Source organism: Moschus berezovskii, chromosome 6 (genome assembly GCF_049115385.1).
Source record: "Moschus berezovskii isolate FMDL1 chromosome 6, NW_MosBer_1.0, whole genome shotgun sequence".
NCBI lineage: Eukaryota > Metazoa > Chordata > Mammalia > Artiodactyla > Moschidae > Moschus > Moschus berezovskii.
The window spans coordinates 53,785,054-53,810,501 of NC_142465.1; the positions used below are offsets into that span (position 1 = coordinate 53,785,054).

General features: G+C 40.8%; 1 protein-coding gene across 3 annotated transcripts in view; it reads right to left on the reverse strand.

Annotated features, from left to right (window-relative positions):
- The window catches only part of TBC1D30 (TBC1 domain family member 30), a 94,112-nt gene extending 78,104 nt beyond the window's left edge, over positions 1 to 16,008 (reverse strand). For 2 of the 3 annotated variants that reach the window (XM_088837057.1, XM_088837056.1), the window contains exons 1-2: positions 15,312 to 16,008; positions 10,659 to 10,823 (exon numbers count right to left, since the gene is read on the reverse strand). In XM_088837057.1, the coding sequence (XP_088693183.1) occupies positions 10,659 to 10,823; positions 15,312 to 15,723 (577 nt within the window). In that variant the 5' untranslated portion in view covers positions 15,724 to 16,008. The remainder of the gene's footprint in view (positions 1 to 10,658; positions 10,824 to 15,311) is intronic. The other variant, XM_055395008.2, reaches the window with a different exon arrangement.
- Positions 16,009 to 25,448: the final 9,440 nt, after the last annotated feature.

Here is a 25,448-nt window from a genome sequence, read left to right on the forward strand (position 1 = left end):
GCTGATGAAGTGCCTATTCTCCACTCCCCTCCATACCCACAAAAGTATTCTGCTTGGACCTACTTCTAAGAGCAGGAGCAAAGCCATGGTGGGCTTCAAATCAAAAATAAGCAGCAGTCACAGAGTAATTAAGCCTGGGCCGCAACTACTGAGCCCATGCACCTAGAGTCCATGCCCCACAACAAGAGAAGTCACCACGATGAGAAGCCTGTGCTCTGCAACTAGAGAGTAGTGCCCGCTCGCCGCAACAAGAAAGCCTGCACACAGCAGCAAACACCCAGCACAGCCAAAAATTAATAGAGAACAGACTTGTGGACACAGTAGGGGAATAAGAGGGTGGGACAAATGGGCACAGTATCATGGGAACATATACGTTACTGTGTAAAATAGATAGCCAATGGGGATTTTGCTGTATGACTGGGAGCTCAGACAGGTGCTCTGTGACAACCTAGACACGCAGGACAGGGTGGGAGGTAGGAGGGAGGTTTAAGAGGGAGAGGATACATGTATACCTGTGGCTGATTCATGTTGATATATAGCAGAAACCAACACAATACTGTAAAGTAATTATCCTTAGATAAAAAAAGTAAATTAAAAAAAAAAGTAGTAGTCTACTCCCCTAACTTAGCTGATCATTCAGCAACTAGTCCAAACTACAGTCCTGGCAAATGCTACAGGACCCGCTTACAAGCTTGCCCTCTGACACCCCCAGAAGGGGCTCCAGTGAATTCATCAGACTGTGACCCAGAAACTGGTTAGCTTTTCAGAGCTTTTCCAGAGGTAAAATTATCCTTTCCCTTCACAAGTAGGGGTGGGCTTGCTACTCAGCTCTTTAAAACTATATGTTATTTATGAATATGTACAGGAGGTGGGAAAAACTATAAAGAGAAGCAAGGGAATAATTAACACAAATGCAGGAGAGAAAGCCGATTTCAACCAGGGAGGAACACACAGAGACTTCTAATGTGTCAGTAATATTTGTTACTCAATCTGGATAGGTAGATATCCACATACATCATCTTTTATTTTTTTAATATACATATATGTTTTAGAATATTCTTCTCTATGGTGATACATTCTATAATATTTTAAGTGGTAAGTGAATTCTATTTAAATCAGTGATATTGTTCTAGTATATTAAAACACTAAAAAGACCCAAAATTTTTCTTAAAATTTCTATGCTTGTAAATGTGAAATGTTATATGAAAGGGGCAAATTCTATGTCACTCACCCAAGTTGATAGAATAAGAATTAGAGAGCACAAATAATCCTATAATTTTTAAAGTTGAATCCATAATTTAAAACATTTCTACAAAGGAAACTTAGGGCCTAAATATTTTACCAGTGAATTCCACCAAACATTTATGAAAGGAATAATTCCAGTCTTACACAATCTCTTCTAAAGAATGGAAAAAGAGGCACTCTGAAGGAGTAATATCGTATGACATCCCTTATTTGTGGAATCTAAAAAAGGATACAAAAATTTCCATCCATTATCACTGCTTCTATTTAAGATTAAACGAGTTCCTAACCAATACACAAGAGAAAAAAGGATGGTAAAGAAATCCATAAAACTAAGTATTCACAGGTGATAAAGATTTTGCACTTAGAAAAAAACAGAAGCTTTTACAGATAAATTATTAAAAATAACAAAAGAAAAAGTAATATTACTAGATATAAGGTTCATGTGCAGAAGAGGACTAGAAACAATTTCTTAAAAGATACCAATTCTAAACAGCATCAAGAAAATTCAATTTCCTAAGAATAAATATAGTAAAAATTCATAGAAAACTGTAAAATATCAAATAAGTTGGAATAATAATAAATAATAATTTAAAATGCCATCTTTATAGACCAGAAAACTCACCATTGTAAAGATGTCAATTCTCCCCAAAAAGCCAATAATAAAACAATCTTAAAGAAGAACAAGATGTAAGAACCAACTATCAGATAGCAAGAGTTACTATAAAATACAATAATTAAGACAGTGTTGCATTAGCTCAGGAATAGACAAAACAGAATAAAAGTTTCAAAATAGACCACACATAGAAATTTTTACAAAAATGGCACCACAGAGCAGTGGGAAAAGGATGGTCTCTGATAAACTAGGATAAGTAATTAGATGCCCATATGGACAAATGGCAAGCCACTCCAGTACTCTTGCCTAGAAAATCCCATGGATGGAGGAGCCTGGTAGGCTGCAGTCTGTGGGGTCGCTAAGGGTCAGACACGACTGAGCGACTTCACTTTCATTTTTCACTTGCACACATTGGAGAAGGAAATGGCAACCCACTCCAGTGTTCTTGCCTGGAGAATCCCAGCGACGGGGGACCCTGGTGGGCTTGTCTATGGAGTCACACAGAGTCGGACACGACTGAAGTGACACAGCAGCAGCAGCAGCATGGACAAATGAAATTTGACTCCTATGTCATACCACAAACAAAAAGAATCAATTCTAGGTGACTCAAGATCTGAAAACAAAATACTAAAACTTTCTGAAAATAAAATGGGAGAATAAAAAAGCACCAGCTATAAATGCAGGACTGGTTTTGTAATCTATGGGACCCCTGAAAATCATAAACAGCAACAACAGAGCATTAAATCAAGTGTGGGGCTCTAATGAGCACGGGCCCCATGTGTCGGCACAAATCATATCCCATTGAAGCTGGCCCTCCAAGAAGCTAGTAAATTGGACTACATAAAAACTAGGGACTCTTGTTCATTGAATGACACTCTTATTTTTCAACTGCTCCATCTCCTTTTATTACAATCCTCTCCCCATGTTCCAGAATGAATAGCTATTTAATATACACACCACTGAATATTCATTGGAAGGCTTGATGCTGAAGCTGAAGCCACCAGATGCAAAGAGCCAATTCATTGGAAAAGACCCTGATGCTGGGAAAGACTGAAGGCAGGAGAAGAAGTGGATGACAGAAGATGAGATGGTTGGATGGCATCACCGACTCAAAGAACATGAGTTTGAGCAAACACCGGAAGATGGTGAAGGTCAGGGAAGCCTGGCATGCTGTGGTCCATGGGGTCTCAAAGAGTCAGACGCAACTGAACAATAACAACAATAACACACACCACTCCTAAAATTGATCTTAACATTCCCATTTCTTTCTCAGTATATTAAAACAAAAGGGAAAAAAAAAGCTTTCAAAAAAATCACTAGGTTTAGTACACCCCAGGAAGAGCAACTTTACTAAACAAAACATGTCAGAAATCTGACCAAATACACAAAGCAGCAGGTGAGATTCCAGAGAGGAAAGAATGACTCCCAGGAGAACATACATAGATTCCTTCTAAACAACACTCTTGAGAGTGAAAATGCAAACCAGAAGAGTGGGAGAAGGTATTTCCATCACATATATCTGACAAAGACTCATATTCAGAATACAAAAAGAAGTCCTACAAATCTATAAGAAAAAGGAGACAATCTTTTACTTAGAGACAAATAGTAAGAAGAAAAGGTGCTAAACCACATTTCAGTTCAGTTCAGTCGCTCAGTCGTGTCCAACTCTTCGCGACCCCATGAACCACAGCACGCCAGGCCTCCCTGTCCATCACCAACTCCCAGAGTTCACTCAAACTCATGTCCATCGAGTCAGTGATGCCATCCATCCATCTCATTCTCTGTCGTCCCCTTCTCCTCCCGCCCCCAACCTTTCCCAGCATCAGAGTCTTTTACAGTGAGTCAACTCGTCGCATGAGGTGGCCAAAGTATTGCAGCTTCAGCTTTAGCATCAGTCCCTCCAATGAATATCCAGGACTGATCTCCCTTAGAATGGACTGGTTGGATCTCCTTGCAGTATAAGGGACTCTCAAGAGTCTTCTCCAACACCACAGTTCAAAAGCATCGATTCTTTGGCGATCAGTCTTCTTCACAGTCCAACTCTCACATCCATACATGACCACGAACACCTTCTTACATATGTATAAAAAAGGATTGATTGATTCTCAGTAAGCCTGTGACCCAACTAGGTCAAGGAAAGTGAACTATGGGACTTTCTAGAATTGTGGAAAAAGATCTGTTCTTTTGATAAGTTTGCTGAGTTGGAGCTGCTGTTGGTCATTTGGGTGTTATCTAATACAGAGGAAAGCACAGCTAAGAGATGAAGGCGTAGCACATTCCTGGACTTTTAATTAGGTAAGTCCATCAATTTCCTTTATTGCTTAAATAATGAGTTTCTGTACCCACAACTGAAAGGAGATTCATCACTGCTACAAGATGGTAACAAAAAAAAAAAAAATGGTAGACTGAAAAATAGAGTATTAATCATTCAAAATTATGTTTATGAATAATTTATGACAATGGCACCAGTTTATGGTATGTCACATGAAAAAGGCGGGATACAGAAATATTATATAATACACTGACTTTGGAAAAACTTCATACTAAAAAATTTCATATCTTTATTCAAGTAGAATAAAAATTCAAAAAATTCAAAAATTTAAGAGACCATCTTTAGAAAATCATTTTTTCCTATTTTTTTCACACTTCTGTATTTTCCAAAGTTCCTTTAACATATTTTAACACTTTTTATTGAGATATCATTGACATACCATAAAATAGTCACCCTTTTCAACTGCTCAGTTTAATGATTTTTAGTATATTCACAAAATTGTGTACTATCTAACAGCACAACATTTTCATCACTCCAACAAAAAAGCCTTGCCATCAGCACTCACTTCCTGTTCTCCCGAACTGCCAGCCTTCAGTTCAGTTCAGTTCAGTCACTCAGTCCTGTCTGAGCAACGACTATTTTCTATTTCTATGGATTTGTCTATTCTGAACATTTCAAATGGAATCATAAAGTATGTGGATTTTGAGTCTGCTTCTTTCACTGAGCATGTTTTCAAGGGTCATCCATGTTGTAACATGAATTAGTAACTTCATTCCTGTTTATGGCTGAATAATATTCCAACATATGGGTTTATCACATTTGGTTATCCATTCATCCACTAACTGACATTTGAGTTGTTTCCACTTTGGGGCTGTGATAAAAAGAAAAAGTTGCTATGAACATTCACGTACTAATTTTCATGGGGATATACATCTCCAGTTATGTTGGGGAAAAACCTCCAGTTCTGTTGGGGAAATGGTTGAGTGCATTACTTTTATAATTTTTTAAAAAGCAAAGGGAATTGCTTCTTAATGGAAAATGCTGAATGTCAGTGACACCAAGCTTCCGTTCCGTTCCATCGCTCAGTCGTGTCCGACTCTTTGCGACCCCGTGGACAGTAGCCTACCAGGCTTCTCAGTTCATGGGATTCTCCAGGCAAGAATACCGGAGTGGGTTACCGTTTCCTTCTCCAGGGGATCTTCCCAATCCAGGGATCGAACCCGGGTCTCCCGCATTGGAGGCAGACGCTTTAACCTCTGAGCCACCAGGGAAGCCCCAAGCTTAGGGTCACACAAATTCCTTCTCTTGCCAGAGACGACAAGGTACTACTGCAGAGAAGATAGCCACAGACAGAGGAGAACAATGACCACTCCGATCTGACAAAGTCTCTACCAGGCATTTATGATAGCAAGATTTAATTACAATAATCATAATAGTCAAGATGCCAGGGCTGACGCATTAATAAAATGAGTCTATAAGCTGCCTAAAATTCCTGTACTTACTGACCAGGCTAAAAATAAAGACAATATTTCCAAGACTCTCCCGGTGGTCCAACAGTTAGGGATCCACTTGGCAATGCAGGGGACATGGGTTCAATGCCTATTCAGGGAATGAAGAGCCCACATGCCACAGCAACTAACTGAACCGGCTACAACTACTGAGACGGCCGCAGGGGCTGAACCCAAGCGCCACAACTAGAGAGCCCGTGTGCCGCAACTGCTGAGGTCCACACGCCACAGCCAGAGGACCCGCACCCTGCAATGAAAGATCTGCACGACGCAGCAAAGATCCCGCTGCCACACCTAAGACCCAGTGCAGCCAAGCAAGTGAATAAACAGAGTGATTCTTTAAAGACAGAAAACGGCATTTTCAGATATATGCTTTTCAGTTTTCCAGTTATCACAAGATTTTAATCACTAGAGTGATAGCACCTTTCACAAACTCAACCAGCATAACTTAAACATTTAACGCACCAATGCAAAAAACTGTAGAACTAGGTGAGGCCAATCACTAAGATGGCCTCCCTTCTGCTTTCAGCAAAAATAGTCAAACCATGGGATCCGCAAAGTGCTTAAAAATCTTAACATCAGAGTCAAACTCCTGGCCAAATAGTCATCTTATTCTTCCCATCATCTGAATGTCTTTGGGTGGATTTTCCTGCACGCCACATGCATTTGTTCCATAATCCATCTGGCCAAGAAAAGATAAAGTATTTTATATCACATGCAAACAATGCTAAAGCAGTATATTCTAATAAACCTGAAACTCTATATAACGTGCTTTGCATGTTACAAATTTCTTATTGCTCCAACAGTAATCCAGTATTATAGAAGTATCAACCTAGTAGCTAAGAAAAAAAGAACACTCTTATGTCACAATTTATGGTACAAAGAGTGAATTTTTAGGATATCTATCTTCAAATTCCATCTCAGCCACTAGACAAATTACTTAAACTTTCTGAATCTCAATTTCCCAGTAAAATGTGACTAAAAACAATCAAATGTGCCTAAATGGGCTTTCCAGGTGGTTCAGTGGTAAAGAATCTGCCTGCCAAGACACAGGAGATACAGATTTGATACCTGGGTGAGGAAGATCCCCTGGAGGAAGAAATGGCAACCCACTCCAATATTCTTGCCTGGAGAACCCCCTGGACAGAGAAGCCTTGGTGGGCTACAGTCCATGGGGTCACAAAGAATCAGACATGACTAAGCACACATGCAAAAACAATATACTTTCAGAATTGCTCTCAGAGATAAAAACAACAGTTTGGCATAAAACACATACTTATGAATAATAACTGCTGCTACTGTTCCTATTATTAATTCTATCATTAATATTAAAGTGGTTATACTGTGGTTACCTTTAGATGACTGGTAAAATATAAGGGAAAAATCTGCTGTTCTGGAAGGCAAATATTGATCCTGCTCTTATTCTCACCCCAATGTGAAAATAAAGGGATGTTACCATAAGACTTGGTGTAGAAAATCAAAAAGTCTAAGTGCTTGCTTCACATGTGTTAGAAATAAAAATGGTCTAGTCATTTTGGTTCATCATCCACACCTATGATTATTTCAAAATTAATATATCCCCTTTCATGTATCAACAGGAAAAACCCATTTTAATAAAAGATTTAAGCTGTTTTATTCTATGGCATGTTATGAAAGGGAGAAAACACTTATGGAAAGAATCATAAGCACCGGACCTATATGGAGAGAAAAATAGGGATTATCTGGACTCCTGCACATTAAATACAAACAATTCAACATGTTGCTGTATTTGAATGAATCACTGACAGTCACTGCTAAAATGAAAGTTCAGTGACTAATTATATACATCTATTTATCTGTTGTTAGCTAACTTTGAGGAAAGAGGACAAATGTATAACTACTGAACTGAGGCATTCAATCACTAAACACCAAATCTCTGGAGTTCTCTAAATAACCACTCAGTCAAATTTCTAACAATGTCTACATCATAATGCTGTATCATATGATGAGAATAATTCTGAGACATTGTTATTTCTTAATTTAACAAAAACACTCTATTCAGTTCAGTTCAGTCGCTCAGTCGTGTCCGACTCTTAGCGACCCCATGAACCACAACACGAAAGGCCTCCCTGTCCATCACCACTCCCGGAGTTCACTCAAACTCATGTCCATCGAGTCGGTGATGCCATCCAGCCACCTCATTCTCCGTCGTCCCCGTCTCCTCCTACCCCCAATCGCTCCCAGCATCAGAGTCTTATTAGCTAGGTGAGAATTGAAATCCCAGGAAAGGAGCCATTATGCCCCATATTCTCTGAAATGTAAAACCCTAGATTTAAAGAGACAGAAATCTAAAATACATAGGAATGGTGCATCCACAAGTTCACAAGCTGAATCACTGGCTTGTGGACATATTTTTCTTAAAAGACATAAAAGCTAGTCCTTTCATCAGTCAAGCAAAGTCAAATTCTAAATGATGATCAGTTCAGTTCAGTCGCTCAGTCGTGTCCGACTCTTTGCGACCCCATGAAGCACAGCACGCCAGGCCTCCCTGTCCATCACCAATTCCCGGAGTTCACTCAAACTCATGCCCATTGAGTCAGTGATGCCATCCAGCCATCTCATTCTCTGTCGTCCCCTTCTCCTCCCGCCCCCAATCCTTCCCAGCATCAGAGCCTTTTCCAGTGAGTCAACTCATCACGTGAGGTGGCCAAAGTATTGGAGTTTCAGCTTCAGCATCAGTCCTTCCAATGAACACCCAGGACTGATCGCTTTTAGGATGGACTGGTTGGATCTCCTTGCAGTCCAAGGGACTCTCAAGAGTCTTCTCCAGCACCACAGTTCAAAAGCATTAATTCTTCGGTGCTCAGCTTTCTTCACAGTCCAACTCTCACATCATGACCACAGGAAAAACCATAGCCTTGACTAGATGGACCTTTGTTGGCAAAGTAATGTCTCTGCTTTTTAATATACTATCTAGGTTGGTCATAACTTTCCTTCCAAGGAGTAAGCGTCTTTTAATTTCATGGCTGCAATCAGCATCTGCAGTGATTTTGGAGTCCCAAAAAATAAAGTCTGACACTGTTTCCCCAACTATTTCCCATGAAATGATGGGATCAGATGCCATGATCTTTGTTTTCTGAATGTTGAGCTTCATGATCAGTCCCTGGTAATTACCAACCCGTGATACTGTGCTGACCTGACCTTCCTTTCTCTCCTAACACTGGCTCCATCGCCCACTTACACTTTCCCACACATCCAAATCCATGCATTTACCACTCTGGGTTTTTAACTTCTGGAACAAACAATACTAATGGGAAGATGAAAACAATAGTTGAAAAGAGAAAAATCAAGATCAAAACATTTCACCATTAAAAGGGAAAATAATACTATTTTTACTGAATACCAGTGACTCAACCAGAATCCATGGAAAAATATCAAATACTTACAAACACATGACAACTTCTTGTATATACACATGTATATACAGATAGATACGTACTATACAGTATACGTCTATGTATGTACATGTATATTTCTGTATCTCTACCCTCCTTCTCCAACGATTTCAGACAAGTACCTAGCTCTGGAGAAAACCCTCTATGGAATTACATTTTTGCTTCTTGTACGGAGTATTACATCATTATAATAATAAAGCAGTATTCTGTTTAATTAGGCCAAAACCTTCTTCAGTAAACACCATGAATAATAATTTTGGGATAACAGTGATACAATAAGAAGAGAGGAAGCAAACAGTATTTTTTTTAAATAATAGACATAAGAATGTAATTTAAGCCATTATATTATCTGAAGCTAATCAAGCCCTGAAACTTGTGTTACACAAATAGACACATCTTAATTTAGAATTAAAAAAAAAAAACTAGGAAGTGTCACTTTACACACAAAATGTGAGAAGGTAAAGGAACAAAAACGGCAACTTTCACATGCACCTGAAAAGCTGCATTCCATTAAAACACATCACTGCGCCTACAGTTACCATACCTGAACATACTGTTCTGCCGTGCTGCATGTTAATAAAAAATACAAAACAAAAATGGGGAAATATTAGCAGAATAAAACACAAAACTCTTGCTTGGAGAATTTAAAAAATCGATTCATAAGCTTTTATATCTAGTATCTAACATGGATTAGTAATTAAACACTTTGTTTTTAACAAACCATGTATTCTTGGTTTTGAAGGGAGTAACCCCCTGAGACAATTTAATTTTTAAAATATTTTATCCTTTTCAGATTTCAGAGTAAGTTATAAGATCCTGGAGACAAGAGTCTCCTTCTTTTAAGTCAACTGCTTAATTCACTTATTAGAACAACGCTCAGCATAAGGACGGAGAAGGCAATGGCAAGCCACTCCAGTACTCTTGCCTGAAAAATCCCATGGATGGAGGAGCCTGGTAGGCTGCAGTCCATGGGGTCGCTAAGAGTCGGACACGACTGAGTGACTTCACTTTCATTTTTCACTTTCACACATTGGAGAAGGAAATGGCAACCCACTCCAGTGTTCTTGCCTCGAGAATTCCAGGGACCGGGAGCCTGATGGGCTTCCGTCTATGGGGTCACACAGAGTCGGACACGACTGAAGTGACTTAGCAGCAGCAGCAGCATAAGGAAGCAGAGACATGACTTCTAGGTTGTGTCTCTTTGCTGCTGTTTTAAAAATAAAGATTTCAGACATTATTTAGCATTAGGCAAAAATAACCATTTTCAAAGTGGACTACTACTTCAAATTTGGAATAATAAAACTAAGTCTGTAACATCAGATATGTATTGGATTGGCCCAAAAGTTCATTCAGGTTTTCCCATTCTATCTTATGGAAAACCCAAGCGAACTTTTGGGTCAAACCAATAATACACACTTTAACTGAAAAATATAGGAAACTGTCTGAGTTGTTCATTGTTCTTGAAGGGATAGGCTTCCGTTTGAAATTTCTCAATATAAATATTCAAAAATATCATGACTACTGATGTAGCTTCACTAACACTCCAGTCTCACATGGTAAAAGGGCTAACCCCACTCCACACTTACTTCTCTTCTGAGACACAGCCTGCAGGCACGCGGTCACAATGTCACAGTTTCTCTGTACTTTGTGCACAAGCCTATCTTTCTGCTTCAGCTGCCGAAGTAACTTTGCTGACTGAATGCCAATCCTGTACTTTAGTTCTTGAAGGATCGTCTCCAGTTCATTCGTGTCTATCAGCAAAAAGGAAAATAGAACAATAAATACTCTGACAGGAATACAAATTCCAATATGATACTGATCATCAGATAAATTTCTGGAACATCCTTTAAGCCAAGTAATCCTGAATTTTCACCCAGGATTACATACACTTACTCAGCTCAGAGATTCTGATGAAATAAGTCACTCATATATTTCCTGCCCTGTCCATGCAAATACTGTAAAATAAATTTTATTCTTGAGGCTACCTGTAACATGTAAGCAAAGAATCTTAAGATATCCAGCTCTGAGTGCAAATTTATGTTTCATTGACTCAAAACTGTATCATTAAAGTGCTCAGACAGTAAATTTGCAAGAAAAGATAATTTTTTAATCTGTTAAATCAATGATAAACCTAACAGCTAATAACTTTTTAAAGTACTCAGTTTTGTAAATGATCAGTTAAAAGTAGGTAATACTACATTTTCTAATGTAGATACATGCAGTGACGACCATTTTGTTTCAAATACTGTCTTCCAATAGCTTGACTATTGGGACAATACTTCACCTCCAAATACGGTAGAAAATATATTTCCTTCAATCAGATAAATAAAAGATAGTTCACATCCATAAAACTAATACTCTCAACATCAGTTTTTCTATGAAAGAAAAAAGACTTGAGAATCAGAAACAATCACAACATTTACGTGAGTAATCATTACAATTTGGGAGTTTTGTTAATCATACTTAATGTTATCATTAGTCACCATACTGTGACCTGCCAGGCAAGCAAAGCCTTCTACTTGGCGTGGCATTGGCGAGGCCCTCATTAGAGGTCCTGTGTGCGGTTTGGACCCACTCATTCTGAAAGAGATTTAGAGAAACTGGAGAGGATCAGAGAGAACAAAAGAAATGTTCAAAAGTAAGGAAAATATTCCAGAGATCAAAGGAAGTGAACTTTGGGGGTCTGAGTAACAGAGGGGGGTATTTGCTTTAACAGCTGTCATACTCAGCTGACCTCATTATGAAAAATGCATTTGACCCTGAGTTAAAAAGAACTGCCTTTGAATTAATCAACTATTTGCCTGATCTTAGACAAGGCAGTGCTCCAGGTCTCAAATTATACAAGATTATTCTGGGAAACAAACGTGAATAGCGTTTATAAACATTAATATAAAGAGCAATAAAGTAAGAATAAGGAACTGCTATGAAGAAGAGAACAAAAGCTCATTACTTCTCTCACCTTGAGTTCAAATGTGAGATATAATGAGAAGTAAGAACACATTTAGGTTAATTGAAAATATTTGGGTTCTGAGGACAATTAAATATGGAAGCAAGCAACAGGAAAACACCAGAGACTCTTTAAATCTATATTCCTTCAAATAGAGCAAATTTGAATGTTTAAAGTAGCTCCTTCTAGAAACAAAAGAGGTAGGAATATCACCATCTTGCATTTAAATTACACTTTCCTTCCACAAGAGTCATTTTTAGTAACTCTTAAGGTACCTACAGCTCTATGATATTTTTTTAATAATATGCACGGTCCACTAAAGGAAAAATCGTCATAATTGAATTTGAAAATGTCTTTTACAGCAACGGCTGCTGGTATATAAATATCCGGAAGATAGAAATACGGTCTCCTTTATATGTCCCACAGCATCAGTCATAGCTCCTAACACAGTGTTAAATAAATGAGGAAAACTGAAGAGATCATCAACTGATCATCATCAGTGAGCATCATCAATGATCATCATCTCCTCTTTAAGGAACTCCAGTGTATATAATAATAAATAAAGCATCATCAACTTGATGGACATGAGTTTGTGCAAGCTCCAGGAGTTGGTAATAGACAGGGAAGCCTGGCGTGCTGCCGTTCATGGGGTCACAAAGAGTCAGACACAACTAAGCGACTGCTGAACTGAACATTTATTGAGCACTTCATACACATTAACTTACATAAGTCTCACTTCCACGCTATAAAGCAGCAGTATTTTCTTTTGTTGACATCTAGTTGTTTTACAATATTTGTATTAGATTAAGATATACAGCAAAGTGATCCATTTTTTTTTAGATTCTTTTCCACTATAAGTTATTATAAGGTATAGTTCCCTGTGCTATATAGTAAATCTTTGTTGCTTATCTATTTTATATATAGAAGTGTGCATCTGTTAATCCCATACTGCTAATTTATCCATTCCCCCTGGCTTTCCCTTTTGATAATCATAAATTTATTTTCTATGTCTGTGAGCCTGTTGCTATTTTGTAAATAAATTCATTTGTATTATTTGTTAGATTCCACATGTAAGTGATACTATATATTTGTCTTTCTCTGACTGACTTATGTAGCAGTAGCATTATTATCCCTATTTGTAGGTAAGGAAAATGAGACTCAGAGAGGCTAAAGAGCTTGCTAGTAAGGAACAGCGAGCGGCAGGATGTTAACTCAAGCCGACTCCAAAGTTCACGCCCTTAATGAAAACACTGAGAAGAGCACCTGGATTTCCGGAGAAACCATTATGGTGCCTCACATAAATAAATGACCCACACATGCTAAATATCTAAATAGGTGCTACAGCAAAATCCCTAACAGGGGGAAATGAGAATTAACACACAGGGTATCTACTTTATAAGACAGTCTTCACTGTTTTATGTCAGGAAGGATATTTTTTGATCCTGAAAAAAATCAAATAACCTAATAAAATGTAAAATTATTTTAGCAGACAGCAGTTTCCATCACTTGATTCTTCATTCTTAGTATGCTGATGATGATTATTGATAAAAGGTGTCTATCTGTGTGTGTGTGTAGGACTGTCATAATATGGCATCATGCTCTTCCTCATAGCTGCTGCTACTGCTGCTAAGTCGCTTCAGTCATGTCCGACTCTGTGCGACCCACAGACGGCAGCCCACCAGGCTCCTTTGTCCCTGGGATTCTCCAGGCAAGAATACTGGAGTGGGTTGCCACTTCCTCATAGAGTCGACTACAAAAAAAGAAGAGATTAGCAGGCAGCTTAAGACTGAGACTTGGGCAAAACTGGTTCTTATAGGTCTTAGGAATGATTAGGAGAGTGGTCACCCATTGTGATCTGTATTTCCAAAGCTGTGACCTCTTCCTTAAACTTTAGCTTGCCAAATTTCCTCTTTCAAAAGGAAATTACTAATCCACAAAATTCTCTCAGTAATGAAAAGTGAATAACCTTGTGAAAAAAACGAAAAGCCAAATCATAATTCTTCAAAACTGATTCTGCTGGATTCTGAAAGAACTATTGCCCTGCGGAACTTCTTGGCATAAACAGACACTCTGAGAACAGCCAAATAATTGTATAAAATTAAATGGCATGACTCCAGCTATAGTCTCAGGCAGGGGGAGGAAGGTGGAAGCCATTTATAACAATCAGCTGGGGGAAAAAAAATCTTCAGGGGAAGCCAAAAGAGGAAGCTGAAAGCTGTTTACACAGATTTCAGAAAGCAGACAGATTTACTCCATTTCTAGTTTCTTTTCCCGTCTGGTACCAGTTAGACTGACCTTACAAACAGGAGACAAGAGACCACTCCATAGTATTCTTGTTCCTCCCTTTCCTGGTAATTTAGCACAAGGACATTAATTCAAGAAATGTTATGATAGCTTAGCATTTGTTTTCCACACCTCACTTCATTTTGTAAACTGAGGACTGTATATACAAAAAGATAATTTTAAGTAAGTGTAAGTGCCTGAAAGGCAAGTTGAGGGGGGAAAAATATCTCAATTAGGCCAGGACAGCAGCATCAAAGTCTGATAACAAAAGAAACACCAAATTAACCTCTGCCCCCAAAAGTCAAGGCAATTTCCTGATCGACCTCTTCAACTGAAGGTTCCAGCAGTTAAATGTTATGATAACTACAACGCTCTAGGGCCCTCCACTAACCCGCCACCCAAGGGGGAAAAAAAATCCATCTAGTGAGCTTCTTGAAATCAGGCGTTCTAAGAAATGGATTTCACACGTTCTGCTTAGAAATTGCATTATTGAATTATTCTGCCTCACTAAATACTATCCAAGGATGTAGCCAAAGAAGGCGGATTTAAAAAAAAAAAGTGATTGCTTTTTTTTTTCTTCTTAAACCAGCCCCGAGAGTCGCCTCTATTCCGCCTGGGGCCCCTCTAGATAATTTCAGATGGATAAATCAGAAACTCCAAACCCATCTTAACAGCTGTTCTGGTGAAATTAGAACCTGGACTGCCTCTCGCCTCCGGCCTCTGCAAACACAAGGAGCATAGGGAAGGGGTCGGGGAGTGGGGGAGACCCGTGGCTACCATTCCAACAAGTGGAGCTTCACTCGCCAACTCGAGGGGGAATTGGGGGGACGTAAGAACTAAGACTAGTTATGAATCCCTGCCACTGTGGACAGCCGCGACAGATCAAAGGAGACGCCCTAAACATAGTACCTCCGGGCGCTCTGCCCATCAGCACAGGTGCGCGCCGGCAGCGCTGGAGGGGGCTCTCACCGGGACGCTCCCCGGACACCCCACCCGCCCCGGCCCTCACCTTTCCGCCGCAGGTACTGCATCTGGTGCCGCGGGCTCGGCCGCTCCTGCAGCTCCTGCAGCACGCGGGAGTCGCCGGCGCCGCCGCGGCCGCCCAGGAACACGTCGGAGCCGGAGGCCTCGGTGGAGCTGTCGAGGCTGTCTCGGCGCCGCTGGCGGCCCCGGGGCGCCCGGGCCCCGCCGACCGTCTCCTCCTCCTCCGTGCAGCTGTACAGCTCGGTGAGCAGCCCGCTCACCAGGGACGCCGTGCGGCTGCCCCGTGGCTCGCCGGACTCCGGGTCCTCCTCGCCCTCCCGGGAGCCCCGGGAGCTCCGCGCCCGCTCCGACGGGGAAGCTCCGCGCCCCGAGTCCTCCGGCCTCGCCCCGGGCTGCGGGAGCCCCGTCCGGCCCCCGCCGGCGGGCAGGACCTCCATGGCCCCGGCCCCGCTCCCGCCGCTCCTCCCGCGTGCCGAGCCGGCCAGTTCCGGGAGGAGGCGCGGCCTCGGCCCCGCAGCCGGTGTCCTGGGCCGGGCGCGGCGCCAGCGGGCTCCGGATCCCCCGGTGCCCGACCTCCCAGGGGCCGGAACCCGCGCCGCAGCTCCTAGGCCCCGGGCGGGGAGGAGGGGGCGGCGGCCCTGCCTGGGTTCACCTGCCGCAGGTGAGGCCCGCCTGAGCCCGGGAGCACAGTCTTAAGAGAGCCAAGGAGCAGGATGTGGCCAGAACGTATCAGGATGAAGCCCTTCGCCAGGAGGGGGAAGGGCGCCCTGGCTGCTGCCGCCTTCACTTGCGTGTAAGTGATTAACTCAAAAAGAGGGCAACTCTTGCATCCTATTCAGCCACCAGTAGGAAAAGGTGCCTGGGAGGGTTCCAAACACCCAACAATAGGCCGAGGCTGAGAGCTCCCTCCTTCACATACTGCATCTCAAAGCCAGCCCTTCTCACCTTCCCACCTGAGTCGGACACAACTGAGCGTCTAAGCACTGCACAAAGGCGTTTCTTCGTTTAGATTCTGACACTAACCTTTCCGAAGATTTGGCATGTACTTGAGCCGAAGAATTGATGCTTTTGAACTGTGGTGTTGGAGAAGACTCTTGAGAGTCCCTTGGACTGCAAGGAGATCCAACCAGTCCATTCTAAAGGAGATCAATCCTGGGTATTCATTGGAAGGACTGATGCTAAAGCTGAAACTGCAATACTTTGGCCACCTCATGCGACGAGTTGACTCACTGGAAAAGTCTCTGATGCTGGGAAGGGTTGGGGGCGGGAGGAGAAGGGGACGACGGAGAATGAGATGGCTGGATGGCATCACCGACTCTGTGGACATCAGTTTGAATGAACTCCGGAAGTTGGTGATGGACAGGGAGGCCTGGCGTGCTGTGATTCATGGGGTCGCGGAGAGTCGGACACGACTGAGCGACTGAACTGAACTGAGATTTAATAACGCAGTAAACTTTTTTCCTTCGGTGAAAGAATTAAGATTAAAAAAGATTCTTTCACCTAGATTAAGATCAACTAAATCTCTGGCACAGGACCTAACAGAATGGGGATTTAATAAATGTTATCAGAAGACAAAACTAATACATTGACACAGCTGATTCTATCAGTAAAATAAAAAGTTTACATGATACCCTAGACCTCAATGGAAGAATTGGATGCCCCTCCACTGTAGATATTTTTGTGAATTATTAATGATTGTCAATGTTTTCCTATGCCAGGGACTGTTCTGCATTCTTTGCATGAATCATCCCATTTAATTCTCACTTTAACCCAATTAAGAAGTAAGCACATTTTGGGGGATGGGGAGCCCGCACAGGGCAGCATGCGGGATCTTAGTTCCCTGAACAGAGATCAAACCCTCACTGCCTGCTTTGGAAGCCCAGAATCTTCACTATTGGACCACCAGCTTGACATATAACATTATGCTAGTTTCAGGGATACAAAATAATGATTTGACATATGTACATGTTGCAAAATGATCACCACAGTAAGACTAGTTCATATATGTTACCATATAGTTATAAGGGTAAGAACTATTTGTTTTTCCCCTCACTTTTCAGATGAGAGAGCTGAAGCACAGAGATGCTGAATAACTGGCCATTCACAGAGTCGAGTTAATTTTCCTTAAAACTTAAAGTGTCTGGCTTTCATTATGGATGAATACATATTTCATTATGGATATGTATTTTTTGTCTATCTCCTAATGCTGCTATATTACCTCAGATATGCGGAGAAGGCAATGGCAAGCCACTCCAGTACTATTGCCTAGAAAATCCCATGGATGGAGGAGCCTGGTAGGCTGCAGTCCGTGGGGTCGCTAAGGGTCGGACACGACTGAGCGATTTCACTTTCACTTTTCACTTTCGCACATTGGAGAAGGAAATGGCAACCCACTCCAGTGTTCTTGCCTGGAGAATCCCAGGGACGGGGGAGCCTGGTGGGCTTCCATCTATGGGGTCACACAGAGTCGGACACGACTGAAGTGACTTAGCAGCAGCAGCAGCAGCATGCAGATGACACCACCCTTATGGCAGAAAGCAAAGAACTAAAGTGCCTCTTGATGAAAGTCAAAGCGGAGAGTGAAAAAGTTGACTTAAAACTCAACATTCAGAAAACTAAGATCATGGTATCCAGTTCCCTCACTTCATGGCAAATAGATGGGGAAACAATGGAAACAGTGGCAGACTTTATTGTCTTGGGCTCACTGAAGATGGTGACTGCAGCCATGAAATTAAAAGACGCTTACTCCTTAGAAGAAAAACTATGGCCAAACTAGACGGCATATTAAAAAGCAGACATTACTTTGCCCTCAAAGTTTCATCTAGTCAAAGCTATGGTTTTTCCAGTAGTCATGTATGGATGTGAGAATTGGACTATAAAGAAAGCTGAGAGACGAAGAATTGATGCTTTTGAACTGTGGTGTTGGAGAAGACTCTTGAGAGTCCCTTGGACTGCAGAGAGATCCAACCAGTCCATCCTAAAGAAAATCAGTCCTGAATATTCATTGGAAGAACTGATGCTGAAGCTGAAACTCCAACACTTTGGCCACCTGATGTGAAGAACCAACTCATTGGAAAAGACCCTGATGCTGGGAAAGATTGAAGGAGGGAGAAGCGGATGACAGAGGATGAGATGGTTGGATGGCATCACTGACTTAATGGACAGGGGTGTGAGCAAGCTCCAGGAGTTGGTGATGGACAGTGAGGCCTGGAATGCTGCAGTCCATGGGGTCGCAAAGAGTTGGACACAACTGAGCAACTGAACTGAACTAATGCTGTTAAATACTTGCATATTTTTTAAAGGAACAACAACGTACCTGGTAAACAGTGGTTGTGTTTCATGTTTGTTCAGTACACTTTTTACAAGGCACTTGCATAATAGAGCCTGTAGAAACCCAATGTTCTTTGGCACTGCCACCAAAATATATGTAAAGAGTGAGAGCAATAATACTCTTTTAGAAACTGGAGTTAATTATAAGGAAAGCAGAAGTTTTATAACTTTAATGTATCTAGAATTTAAAATTACACTAGAAATAGTATTTTTTGGTTTTGTAACTGTATTAACTACTACTATATCCATTTAACTTTAAATGTAGGCAATAGAAGGAATGGAATTATTTGTTATTTTGTTGTTGTTTTTGTTTTTTGAGGGTTTTTTTTTTCCTGTTGTCTCCAGCATGGCATTTGAGTCCTAAAATTGTTCCTTCAGGTGTCGAACATTGCAACAAGCAAGACTTAAGCAAAGAGAAACACTGAAATTGAATTTCTTTTCTTAACTGATTTGCCAGCCCTTTCTCTTTATCTCCACCTAGTAAGAGAAGTGATAACTACTAGTCTTCAGCACAATGCACATCCGGGGTATCACTATCAGGACTTATAAAGAAACTCAAAGTGGGCTGAAGGGGGTGGTGAAAGAGGCCAGGAACACAGTATGTCATTGACAGTCAACATTTCTAAATTAATCAGAACTTCAAAATCATCTCCTGTTCCTGAGGAGAGAAAACTGGCAAAATAAAAACTAACAAGGAAAGTAGATTCAAGCTCATTGCTCTTGTTGGAATGATCTTGGCCCAGATATCCACATGACTCTTCTCTCACCAGGTCAGGTCTGTTTAAATACTGTCTTCTCCGTGAATCCTTCCTAACTGCCCCATTTAAAATTTCAGCTCTCTACCCCTCAGTATTCCCTTCTTCTCCCTCTTTGTTCTCTTTTTTCCATAGCACTCACCACCTTCCAACATATTAGAACATCAATGGATTTATTTTATTCTCTGTCTTCTGGTAGTAAATTATAAGCTCTTGAAAGCAGACAGTTTTGTCTCCTCTGTTCAGAGGTATGGCCACCACTTGGAACAGATGCCAGTGTACTGTATGTACTCAATAAATAGGTGTTGAATTAATTAACCAAATGTATAACATGAAAAAACTAGAGAAAAGATCAACCAATTACCTGCTTTCCTAAAAAAAGTGAATTCCATTAAACAGAATCCTAGAAGAGGTGTTGATGAAAGCAGGCCATTTTTGTACCCCGCCTTTCTGCTTTCCAAGTGATAGAAAGGCCCACAATGAGTTCCCTAAAGGTCTGAAGTCAACTAATTGGATATGAGAGAGAACCACTGGCTAGACAGAATAGGATTTCAAACTGATCATGACTAATTAATAGCTTAAATTAAATTTACTATGGTTGACTATGCTACTAATAATAATCAGCATTTTAATTTGTTTGGAACTTTAGTCTTAATATTTAAATAATTATATTAATTATTTTTACCAGATATAAAGTCTAATATTGCATTATATTTACAAGAAGCTAAGAAGCATCTATCTCAAAGTTGAGTGTAATTTACTATAATCTATAGAATGTAATTTATATAAATCTGGGTATAAGATACAGACTATGAACATTTAAATTATTTCCAAACCTATATCACAGTGTTGCCAATAACCTTCTGTTCACCTGTCATTAAAACTACCTTAACAAGACTCTCAACATTTTTGATAACTTGATAATTTTTTTCAGCATGTGCAAACACATAAAGACTAAATTGCTATGATGAAAATTATGATGATTCTTGGAACGGCTGATTTGTAGAATCTAGCAGTTAACCTTTTACTCTAATCCTTCAGGGATTACTCATTTTTGAGTCACAAGGGAAATGTACAGGGTCATTGCCAGGTTTCAGCTTCTCCTCATGGAAGTTCACTCTTGCTCAAAATTAATTGCTGATTACAATTTATTTATATCCTTGGAGTGCAATACAATCTCTGTTTTCAATTTAATAACTATACATGAAGAGTCATATTTTTCAACCAAAAAGCTGGGATAAGAGGTAAAAAGAGGATTTCATACTTTAAAAAGCCACCAAGCCTTAGACAGACACCTTGGGAAATACGTAGTAATCATAGTAGACAGTAGAAAGACATTTAAGTCATAAAATTTGAGTGCTTAGAGGAACTTTGGAGATCTCATTTGACTACTGCTTAAAAATTATTATATTTCAAAGTGACATACTATAACCTCCCCTCTGCAATAGTTAAAAAAAAAATGTGACTGCTCAGTGTATATCAGCTGGGAACTGAATCTCTCATCTCTCACCCATATTCAAGGGACATTCCTTGAAAATGAGATGTTTGTTATGCCGGCACTTAGGTAGTCACTGACAAAGGCCGACTAACATCATTTGCCTAAACTGCTTTGTCTAAATCCTTGCTTAGTGCCTCACATGAATGCTTTCTGATGGATGTAAACACATCATACAAAGATCTTCACACTTTGAGCCTGCTCCTACACGTCTGTCCCTTTGCCTCCACCCCAGACCTCCCCTTCTCCAATCTCCCATGTTCCTTCCAGGGTGATGAACAGCCTGTAGAGGCAATTCATCATTGCCATTGAGTCTGTATATTCTAACCTTAGATCACTTTCTACATAAACTGGGTGGTCAGGTGCACCACCCAAAGCTCTGCCCATTAAAAGGTTTTCTCTCACCACTGTCATTCAAGGCCAAGCCAAAGTGAGGCTGTAACGCAACCACCACCCACCCATATACCAAGCTGTTTTTTCCTTAATTAAGTTCAGGCTTTCTCGTCCTCTTTCAGCTGGTCTTTAGCCCCACAGGTGTGGGCCGAGACAGGCGTACAGGGTAACCAGAATGAGTGATACGGAAGTCTGCACTCTCTTCATGCACTCGTTTGTGCCCTTGTTCATGCTTAGTTCGAGATGTACCATTTCACCTTATGTAGAACTACTGCTGAGGCTTCCCTGGTGACTCGGGACAGAATCCACCTGCAATGTGGGAGACCTGGGTTCAATCCCTGATTTGGGAAGAGCCGCTGGAGGACAGCATGGCAACCCACTCCAGTATTCTTGCCTAGAGAACCTCATGGATAGAGGAGCCTGGCGGGCTACAGTCCTTGGGCTTGCAAAGAGCTGGACATGACTGAGAAACTAAGCACAGCACAGCAGCAGAACTACAGCTGATGCTGACCAACTCTATGACTTGAGGATCCTAGAGAACCCAACTGGTGATGGATAGCTCAGGGAGCATCATCATTTAGTGCCTCATGGTCCAGAGTCCCATTTCAGTACATTAGGAGCTGTTTTTCAAAAGATGTGTAATTCCTTCTATAGGTAGCATAACTTTGCTCCAAAGTCCCAGGATTCTGCATTGTGATCTTCCTATCGGAGTGTGCTTCACATTGCATCTTTTCTCATCACTGATACCTGGAGTACCATAGCGTCTGCCAGAATGTATGCCCAAGCAGAAGGGCTATGTGCACCATGAGTTGGAATTGCCACCAGGAAAGACTGTAGGATATGACCTCTGCAGTTGTACAGATCCGCATTATCAGCAAGTCCCCAGGCTTGGTTTAACATTTTGTTGTCATCAACTTGAAATTACTAAAAATATTTTCTTTGAACTTGTGTTTTGTAAGTGAAGTCCCATGGGACAATGGAAGGTGTGCATGAACAGTGGAGATAAACCAGGATTGGGGGTAAAGCGGGCAGTAGCCAAGCACCAAGAAATTGTCATACCCCGTCTCCAGGCAGGCCAGAGAGCCTCAGGGCCCCCAGGTGAGCCCAGGCTGGTGGCAGCAACCGTGGAGAGAGCAGTGGAAAAGCAGCAGCCAGCCGCAGGAGGAAAGGAAGATTTTCTACTTAAAACTGATACTGAGACCTACTGTAAGGGTAGAGCTTGCTCATCTGTTCCCCAACGATGTTTGCATAGATCTCTGAGATCCAGGACAGGAACTGCCAGCTTTCAGGCAATACACTTTGTCAGTAAATCACTACAAAATAAAAGCACACATGTGGATATTGAAATAAAGCATATCAGAAAATTATTAGAATTCTTCAAAGAGTTTAGAGTCTCTGGTTTTGAAAACTTCTACAATGTGGCAAATCAAATATCCGCGAGCTTAGATAGAAATTAAATTTTAAAGATCATTGCATGGAGACTTCCCTGGTGGTGCAGTGGATAAGAATCTGCTTGCCAATGCAGGAGACACAGGTCCCCGGCAATCCTTGGTCAGGGAAGATTCCACATGTCATTGAGCAACTAAGCCACAACTACTGAAGTTCATGTGCCTAGAGCCCGTGTTCCACAAGAGAGGCCACTGCAATGAGAAAACAGCATACCATAAATAGAAGCCCACTCACCACAACTAGAGTAGCCCCTGCTTGCTGTGACTAGGGAAAGCCCACATGCAGCAGCAAAGACCCACAGCAGCCAAAAATAGTTAATTAATTTTTTAAAAAGATCATTGCCCTGGATGGAAAAGAACACTATTTTCATAGGTAGCTCTGGATAAATGAGTTATTAATGATGAAAATAACTTAAAATTTTAATTTTTTCTTATAATTTAAGGTACAGTGGTAAAATGCATATACAGGCACTTACATAAAAACTTGAAGCCACCTGAGGTTTCTTGTATACCCTTCACAAGTCATAGGAAATGTCAGAGGAAATATTACAATGTAACTATTACACCAGTTAGAACTTTACAATTGCAAAATTATAAAAATGTATGATTTACATTTAAAATTAAATTTATATCTAAATAAAACTGATCTTTAGAAATAATTAAATGTTTTTATAAAAATTATTCCAGAGTCATTAGCTCTACCTGTGCTAAAATTTGTATTTTGAAATAATGTCAAAAATTTCTCCCACTGTTATACACTCTATAGAGTACCCTTAAAAACTCCAGTATTGGTTATATTAGCAGAAATATCCTCCTTAAAATTAAAAATTATCAAAAATTATTTGCAATTCAGGTATTTGCTCAGAGCCACTGAGATTGCTTTTAGTTATATCAATTGAAAAATGACATTGTTAAAAATACACATTTTGAAGGCCCATGAAATGAATTTGTAGGGAAGCAAGTCAGAAAAATTACATCATCAATCAAGATATCACATTAATAAAGTATTATTATTTATTGTATTATATAAATTATACCACCAAAACAAATTTTGCAGTTTGTAAGATTAGTGTTATTTATTCATCTATCACTATAACCCCTATTGTATTTTGTAAGCGATTCAATATTTCTTAATGAAAATCTTTGTATCTTATCATCTTCAGTGTCACTTTTTTCCTGTTACTTTAACAAAGGGCCCCACAGATTGTGTTACCAGCCTTGTCTGCTACAGAGTGCTTTTCTGCTCCAGCGTGTGTGCTCCAGCCTCTCAGTCATGTACAACTCTTTATGACCCCATGAATGGAAGACTGCCAGGCTCCGCTGTCCATGGGATTTTCCAGGCAAGAATACTGGACTGGGTTGCCATTTCCTACTCCAGGGGATCTTCCTGACCAGGGATTGAATCCACGTCTCTTGCATCTCCTGCATCCGTAGGTGGATTCTTTACCACTGTGCCACCTGGGAAGCCCTATCTGCTCCAGCCTCTACCCAAATCTGGTATCGTTTCCTGTCACCCTGCATACGGGCTAGAGCAATACTCCTAAATAGAATGGGTTGTGTTTGAATACCAAAAGGCCTACCAAGCAATGTGCCTCCCCGCCACACTTTTTTTTTTCAGCAAGAAGTGGAAAAAGCAGTGATTTGTTTTTACTTTGGAGGCAACGTCCTGACGCAACCCTAGACCCTTAAGATCCTTTACTGAGTGCCAAGTCCCTATATTCATAGGGTCTCTCTCCAATCCTCAGGAGCTGTGTCACATGAAAGATTCCAGCCTGTTATTTGCCTCTTGTTCATCTTACCTGATCAGCATGATATCATCAATGTAATGGATGGATAGATGTTCTGCAGGCTGCCCAGATCTGTTTAAACTCTATTATGACATATGGTTAGAAGGCAATGGCAAGCCACTCCAGTACTCTTGCCTAGAAAATCGCATGGACAGAGGAGCCTGGTGGGCTGCAGTCCATGGGGTCGCTACTAGTCGGACACGACTGAGCAACTTCACTTTCATTTTTCACTTTCACACATTGGAGAAGGAAATGGCAACCCACTCCAGTGTTCTTGCCTGGAGAATCCCAGGGACGGCGGAGCCTGGACAGCTGCCGTCTATGGGGTCGCACAGAGTTGGACACAACTGAAGCGACTTAGCAGCAGCAGCAGCAGCAGCATGACATATGGTTATAATAGGTGTTTTAACACACTGATCGGCTAATTTATACATCTTGTCATTTATTATCTCTTTTTACTAACTGATTTTTCTTTTGGTTATGGGTCACATTCTCCTTTTGAGGGGGCCTGTGTAGTAGTTATTTTTTATTGGATCTAGGCCATTGTAAATTGTATATTGTGTGTCTAGATTTTGTAGCCTTCCCTTAAAGACTATAGGGCCTTGTGATGGCAGGCAAGTTGTTTCTTGCAGATCAGGTTGGTATTTTGAGACTAGTATTCTAACTTCCTTATTGGAGGCATACAGTACTTTTTCATTCATGATAGTTTAGCTCTGTTACAAAAGTATAACCTTTCTGTGTTCTCCACTGAATGCTCCTTGTGATCAAGAAAGACTTTCCCTTCTGGATGGTTGGATCGCAAACATTTCCAACTCCTCTCAGAATTATTACATCTCCCTGGTCATTCATTACCTTAGGTTGTACTGCCTTCACCCAAGGCATGCGCATCTTAGTGTTCAACAAAGTCTCACAAGGATATCTTTGCAGATTTATATATCTTTGCACCTACATAGC